The sequence below is a fragment of the Populus alba genome, chromosome 9 (genome assembly GCF_005239225.2).
Source record: "Populus alba chromosome 9, ASM523922v2, whole genome shotgun sequence".
Classification (NCBI taxonomy): domain Eukaryota; kingdom Viridiplantae; phylum Streptophyta; class Magnoliopsida; order Malpighiales; family Salicaceae; genus Populus; species Populus alba.
This window is the reverse complement of record NC_133292.1, coordinates 1,596,158-1,603,929: the sequence shown is the minus strand read 5'-3', so window position 1 is coordinate 1,603,929 and position 7,772 is coordinate 1,596,158. Positions and strand designations below refer to the sequence as shown.

The following is a 7,772-nucleotide window of genomic DNA, read 5'->3' as shown; positions in this document are numbered from 1 at the left end:
AATTTATGGAGAGGAAAAATAGTGAATAAATAAAAATGAACAAATAGGTAAAAATAATACTAATAAAATGATGTTAATTATAAATTTGAATGCTTGACCAGACAATCCACAAAACTAGTACATGTTATAAACCAAGCTTGCTTTTAAAACACCTAAATAGTTGACCTAGGTCAAAGTTGGATGATTGGCTAGTCCATATTTGAGTAAGGCCCGATTAGTGACTTCTTTAATCCAAGACAATTTTGTTTCACTAAAAAATTAAAAAAATAATAATAGATTAAGTCAACCCACCAATAAACAAGTTGACCTATGATATAGAACATTGGTCTAGCTCTAATAATTATGAAAAAACTTTTTCTTGAAATCAATAAAGATAAAAAAAAAAAAATGAAAATTTTGAATCTTCACTGATTTTAATCTTGTAATTTAATGTTAAGATAAGTCATCACACATGAAAAAAACAAAAAAAATAATCGGTATCATCCATATAAATAAACCAAGGATTTCACATTAATTTCAAATACAAGAGAAGATGAAACCAATATTATAAATACATTTTTAGATATCGTAAATTTGTTAGCTATGAAACGACAAAAAACTTGATTGGGATCATCCACGTAGAAAAAAATAGGATTGCTAAAGAGTTGAATTATTTATGAGTGGTTTGAATTTTAATCAAATAGATTGTTGATGTCCTTATTGTATCCTTTATCTCTTGAATATACAGACCTATATATATCATCATGAGTTTTGATTCCTAATGGAATAACCACTCTTGGTATCAAGATAATTAGCTAAATAGAAAATGATGATAACAGCTAGAAAACAGATAAAGCAAATTTATATAGCTATAGTTATCCAAAAGACGAATAATAATAGACAAAGAAAAAGAGATGAAGTATATTAAGAAGAAATATATCACGGTTTTATTCAATTAAATTCTTTAGAAAATCAATTGATGATGGGTGTTGAAATCAACATCAATAAATATATAAGAGCTTAAATGCCTTTTTACATACATTATTAATTAGAAAAGGCTATACAATCTCATCTTTTTTTTCTTCACTATTCAAATACCCTTCTTATTCTACTATAAAAGAAAGTGATAAATATTAATAAAATCTAATGGGTACTAGTTAATTGACCCAAACTACCCAGCAGCAGGTCAATATCAATTTTTTAAAAAATATTAAAAGTATAAAAAAAAATTTTTTATAGTGTTATTAAACCTAACCAAGTGGGTTAATTTTTAAATCTACACTCAACTCTTTACTAGACCCAAGTAACTTGGGTCTTGTAGCCATGTTAAATCTAAGTGTCTTGGGTTTGATAGCCACATCAGACTCAAGAGTCATGCCAGACCCATGTGTCTTGGGTCTGGCAACCATGTCACATCTGTACCTGGGTCTGTTATGACTCAAGCGCTTGGGTCTGGTAGCCATGCCAGATCTATGCGTTTTTTTTATTGTTCTAAAAAATGATATTTGACGTTAGATTTTATAATAAATGAAATGTAATAGTTTGAATTTTGGCTTTACTATTTTACAATAATAGAAAAAATACTTATTAAGAAATTATTCTTGTAATAGAAAAGTGAAAAACAAAAAGAAACTTAATAAATGAAATTTTTGCTATAAGAAGTTTATAACATTCACCATAAGTGTTATGGAAGTCAAAATAATAAAACTTAATCCCTGGAAGCTTAATAGTGCAAAATAAGAGCCATAGCAACAATATCAACCATTTATGCATAGCAAAAAGTGGAATTAACTACAAAGAAAATAAAATCTTTAAGAGTTAGAAAAATACATCTACAAATATAAAATCAAATATTTTAAATTTTATTAGAAAAGAACATCAAACATATAAACCATTCACAAAGTTTCCTTAAGGTTAATAACTTTAACGGTTTTCTTTTAAACCTAGAATCTAGTTCTTAAAAACACTTAAACTAAAATAATCAATGAAGAAACAAAATAGAAAGCTCAAATAACATAAAAGTAGAATCACTAAAATAAACTCATGATAGTTGAAGGAAATCTTTTTTTTAAAATTCACTTAGTGTTGTCCAACTCAATAACCTAACCACATACCAATAAGAAAATCAATAATTTATCATAATAATAATAAAAACACAAATTAAAACCTAAAGAAAAACTAAGTTAAAGTGTAAGGTTACAAATACATCAAAATATAAAACCAAGACATTGATTATTTTAAAACCCTAAAAAAAGGATTTTTTTCGGGTAACCTTGGAAATTCACCTTGGGGAACTTGACCTAAATTGGAAGAGACCGAGTTAGCCCAATTTAGGTTGTCTGTTTCTTATCTCTCTTTATTTCTTACTTTCAGTACTGCAGAAAAGATTGATTCACAATAAAGCTTTTCTTTCAAAGATATGCTCCTCTCCTCTTCCTTATTTTCCCTCCACTCAATAGGTTCCTCGCTCCTATAATTGCAAAAGGGACAAGAATCATTGATTCCCCCCTTAATCTCTTTTTGTGTTTATAAGGGTTCCGAACTTCTCTCTCTAAGCCCTCTCTTAATCCTCTCTCTCTCTCTCTCTTTTTATATGTAAAAAAAAAATGTTGTGTAAAAAAAAAAGAAGAAGAAAAGTTAGCAAAAAAAAAAAAACTCTCAACACATCTAAGACTCATAACAAATCAAGGGTAAACCCCCCCTCCCCCTCTCCCCGCCCTCCATCCCTTCCTTCCTTTTAATGTTTCTAAGGTTCCTAACTTTTATGTAAAAAAAAATAAATTATGTAGTGTCTAAAAGAAAAAAAAAGAGAAAAAAAAAGGAGAAAAAACATGACAAAAAATCAAAAACAAAAAAATATCTCTCAACACATTCGAGGCTTATAACAAATCACGGGTAAAATCATAATCAAAATATTAAAATCCACAATTGAATTGAGTGTACGCCAAATAATAAAACCATAGCATGGTATAGTTTTGTATTTTTTTTCTTGAAAATTAGAGCATATGCTATTTAATTATTAAAGTATACAAATGAATTAAAAAAATAAATTAAAATTTAGAGATAATAGTTTTATCTTGTATCCTATTATTTTTGTTATTATTCTTAGATATAGTTGCTAGACCCACCTTGAAAAAAAATCTAGATTATTGAATTATTGGATGAACTTGGATTAAACTATTAAAAAAAAAAAAACTTTATTTCATTATTGTCCATCGGACTAGATTGTAATTAAGTTTAATTAGATCAATTCAATCAATAAAAACCTACTCTGATCAACTAGGTTTTATAATATCAATATCTTAACCTTTTCAATTAAAAGCTTAACTTATAATGAATCCCAAATTTATAAAGTGAATCACCCTAACCACACCTACTTCAACAACTATCCTCCGAACACACATACAAAATCCTATCCCATTTTCATGATGCGGTTGGAAGTTATAGGGCCGAACCGAAACATAGAAGCCGACAAAATCGGCGAGGTACTGCTCCTCAAGGGTTCTACAAAGTGAGAGAACGTTCTGGAAGCTAAATATCTCACAATAAAACTAAACCCTAAGTACTCCGCTCTATAGCTCCCTTTCTCTTCTTTTTTCCTTGCCTCCTCTTCTTATCCACATCAACACTCTCCCTCGCAGCCTCAGCACAGTCCTTCTCTTCTGTTTTTGTTGAAACAACAACAGTATAGTAAAATGGCAACATCTAATGCTCTCTCCACAGCTTCCATTCTTTGCTCTCCTAAACAGGTACTGTTCTATACCTTTCCGCTTTACTTTTCTTTCCTGGGCTCTTTTTTTTTTTTTGGCAGAAAATTGCTATTTTTCTTATGGGTTTTTTTCTCGTTTGTTGATGGGTTCATTTTGGTGTGATTGTGTTTGTAGGGAGGGTTGAGGAGGAAAGGGAATCAACAACACAACTCAAGGCTGAATTTTGGGCAATCAACCAGAAGATTCGCGGTGCGAGCAAATGCAAAGGATATTGCTTTTGATCAGGACTCACGGGCTGCTCTCCAATCTGGCATTGATAAGCTTGCTGATGCTGTTGGGCTTACTCTTGGTCCCAGGGGTAAATTTGTGTACCACTATGACCTGATATATAATTCATAGTCATAGTCATGATTAATTTTTGAAGAAAGGCTAACCAAGTAATTGGGGTGCTAGTTAAAATAGATTGTGGACATGGTTTTCTATGCAAAAGCTAAGCCTTTGTTCTTATTAATTTCAACGCATATCTGTGAATACAAGCATGAATTGGTATGCTGGTGCATAGAAATTGAGGTGAAATGGTATATAGAGTCTGGTTGGTATTATGGTGGATCGGTTCATATGCGCAGGAGTTCCAAGTGGGATGGATGCGCTACCCAGAAAAAAAAAAAAGAAGGATAAAAATTAGATTGCAACTGTGTTTGCTGGGTTGTTATGTAGGCAATTCCTTCTGTAAATAGATGGTCACACACTAAAAAGAATCATATAGCAATAGTGTTTGCAATGTAATGCTGTTGTTGTGGTCAACAGAAGTGCAAAAATAATACTCTTAACAACAATTGACACACTTACACGTAATATATTTTGTAATGCTCTCTTAATATATTTTTTAATGCTTGGTAAATCTTTCCAACTCTGCCTATGGCATAATTAGTACTTTCCTTTTGTTTTTTGCATCTTTATGTTAAGTGAAATCTTATAATTATCATGCAGGGAAATTTAGATATTAAAAAAAGAACACAATATACTGATTGCCTAGTTTCTTTTGTGCATTCCAGGTAGAAATGTTGTCTTAGATGAATTTGGAAGTCCAAAGGTAGTTAATGATGGGGTAACAATTGCGCGAGCTATTGAACTACCTGATCCCATGGAAAATGCTGGTGCAGCACTCATCAGAGAGGTTAGACCTTTGTTCACATCATTCTTGCCCAATTCAAAGTTTAGGTTACTCTTGATCCTGCCATGCCTTTATCTTTACAACACAATTCTACAGTTGACCTTAAATGACTTGTGATGTTCGGATTTGTGGGTGAAGGTTGCAAGTAAAACTAATGACTCTGCTGGTGATGGAACGACAACTGCATCAGTTCTTGCTCGGGAAATAATCAAATTAGGACTTTTGAGTGTCACGTCTGGTGCAAATCCAGTTTCTATTAAAAAGGGAATTGATAAAACTGTGCAAGGCTTGGTAGAAGAGCTAGAGAAGAGGGCCAGACCTGTTAAGGGTCGTGATGACATTAAAGGTATGCACTGCTGCTAGGCCTATTTTGTTGTCATTGCTTCAATTAAGTCTCTACTTGTTTAGTTATTTTATATTTCTTTGATTAGTGATTTGATTCCTATTCTGCTTCTAGCTGTTGCAACAATTTCTGCTGGAAATGATGAACTCATTGGCACGATGATTGCTGATGCAATTGACAAGGTTGGGCCTGATGGTGTTTTATCAATTGAGTCATCATCTTCCTTTGAGACCACAGTTGAGGTTGAAGAAGGAATGGAGGTATGAATTCCTATCTTTGTCTCAATTTATAAGTTGCAATTATTAGTTTCAAGCAGTGTATTTGTTATTCCTAACTCTTAACAATTGGATTCTTGAATGTTATTCTCCTTCATATTTTTTATTGCAGATAGACAGAGGTTATATCTCTCCTCAATTTGTTACAAATCCGGAGAAGTTAATTTGTGAATTTGAGAATGCTAGAGTGCTGGTTACAGATCAAAAGATTTCTGCAATCAAAGACATAATTCCCTTGCTAGAAAAGACTACTCAATTGAGATCTCCTTTGCTTATAATTGCTGAGGATGTAACAGGTGAGGCTTTGGCTACCCTTGTGGTGAACAAACTGCGTGGTATCCTTAATGTTTCCGCTATCAAGGCTCCTAGTTTTGGTGAAAGGAGGAAAGCTACGCTGCAAGACATTGCCATTTTAACAGGTATACTGAATTTTATAGAATGGTTATGTTTTCTTTATTGTTGCTAAACCATACCCACTCATGTTTACTGCTATGCTATGATTGTTCAACTGTTATGTAAATTTGTTATAAGTGGTATGCATCCTTAGAAAAATAATGCAGATGAGGCAAGAACATGGATTTAGATTAGCAACAGTTGGTCCCCAGAAAAATTCACTTGCTGCACTAGTTTTCAAGTTACTAAATTCTGGAGTACACAAACATGCAAGGACATGTATTTATTGAAAATTGTTTAGAGATTAGTAATTTGAATGCTAGGCAATTGTCATTGTTGACATAGTGATGTTGGACATTTCAGCTTTAAATCTATGGGTCTGAAATTCTGGATATTTTTTCTTCCATATTGGTATTTGTGTAAAGTAGAGAATTTTATGCAATTATTCAATCAGATAGAGTAGCTAGGAGTTGTTGTAGCTTCTACTTAACACTTACTATTTGTGAATTTTTTGTTGGTGATAATATTGTATCATGTTTCCCTACATTTTAGGAGCTGAGTTCCAAGCCAGTGATCTTGGTTTAAGCATTGAAAACACATCAATTGAGCAGCTTGGTTTGGCCAGGAAGGTTACAATCAGCAAGGATTCCACCACCATCATTGCTGATGCTGCATCAAAGGATGAGTTGCAAGCTAGGATTGCACAGCTGAAAAAAGAGCTGTCCGAGACTGATTCTGTGTATGACTCGGAGAAACTGGCTGAAAGAATTGCCAAATTGTCTGGTGGGGTTGCTGTTATCCAAGTGGGTGCTGCAACGGAGACTGAGCTTGAGGATCGCAAACTCCGCATTGAGGATGCCAAGAATGCAACTTTTGCTGCCATAGAAGAAGGAATTGTGCCTGGTGGTGGTGCTGCTTTGGTTCATCTCTCAACCCATGTTCCTGCAATCAAGGAAAAAATTCAAGATGCAGATGAACGGTTAGGTGCTGACATCGTGCAGAAGGTAATAGTTTGTGGTCGCTACTCACTAGACATACACAATAGTGATATCAGGTTTTTAAAATTCCAAAGTTCGCAAATATAAATAGAATTAATAGGTCAGAAGGTATTGATGATCAATTTCTTTGCATCCAGGCACTGGTAGCACCCGCATCGTTGATAGCTCAAAATGCTGGAATTGAAGGTGAGGTGGTTGTTGAGAAGCTAAAGGATAGTGAATGGGAGATTGGCTACAATGCCATGACAGACAAGTATGAGAATCTTGTGGAGGCTGGAGTCATTGATCCAGCAAAGGTGACTAGATGTGCTTTGCAGAATTCTGCATCTGTAGCTGGAATGGTCCTGACCACCCAGGCCATTGTTGTAGAAAAGCCCAAGCCTAAGACACCCGTTGGTGCCCCTCCTCAAGGTCTTACCGTGTAATTATTAGGAATCTCAGCCCCTGTTAGGATTTCAAAGATGATGAGTGTTTTCTGGCGGCATATTTAAATGATCTGTGATGGTCACCGGTGCACCTTTTGTACGGATTGGTTATGTCAATGTTGATAGGTGCACTGAGATGGTTGCCTCCAGAAGTGTATGGCATGAATTATTGTTTGCAGATGCTGCATAAGATGAACTGAAACTCAATGCACTGTAATTTCCTTCTCTGTTGGTGCCCTCCTGAGTAAAAACCAAAGCAACCAAACTACTGATGTTGATGAAGAGCAGCAGAACTATAATTAAATGAAAGAAAAAGAGAGAAATGGTGATATAATTAAATGACTTTTCTTTCAAAATTCTTTGCCACCAAACCGAGGCAAAACTCTCATGTTAATGATCGGTTGTTTTGAGCCTCTCTATTCCGGCTCCATCTCAACTTCTTGTCTCCTAGCTGGCCCAAGTTTCTCTCGTTTTA

At 34.0% G+C, this 7,772-nt stretch overlaps 1 protein-coding gene across 1 annotated transcript; it reads left to right on the top strand.

Moving 5' to 3' along the window:
- The first annotated feature begins 3,463 nt into the window (after positions 1–3,463).
- Positions 3,464–7,522, top strand: LOC118034705 (ruBisCO large subunit-binding protein subunit alpha). Its single transcript, XM_035040049.2, has 8 exons — positions 3,464–3,728; positions 3,864–4,047; positions 4,745–4,866; positions 5,002–5,209; positions 5,321–5,466; positions 5,594–5,900; positions 6,427–6,878; positions 7,010–7,522. The coding sequence occupies exons 1-8, from the start codon at positions 3,675–3,677 to the stop codon at positions 7,295–7,297; spliced, it is 1,761 nt and encodes a 586-aa protein (XP_034895940.1). The 5' UTR covers positions 3,464–3,674; the 3' UTR covers positions 7,298–7,522.
- Positions 7,523–7,772: the final 250 nt, after the last annotated feature.

Bases quoted from the DNA above. Each gene is read 5' to 3' on its own strand.
- LOC118034705 (XM_035040049.2), top strand. From the start codon at position 3,675: ATGGCAACATCTAATGCTCTCTCCACAGCTTCCATTCTTTGCTCTCCT. The intron at 4,867-5,001 runs GTTAGACCTTTG...TTGTGGGTGAAG, and splicing joins GTGCAGCACTCATCAGAGAG to GTTGCAAGTAAAACTAATGA. The intron at 5,901-6,426 runs GTATACTGAATT...CCTACATTTTAG, and splicing joins AGACATTGCCATTTTAACAG to GAGCTGAGTTCCAAGCCAGT.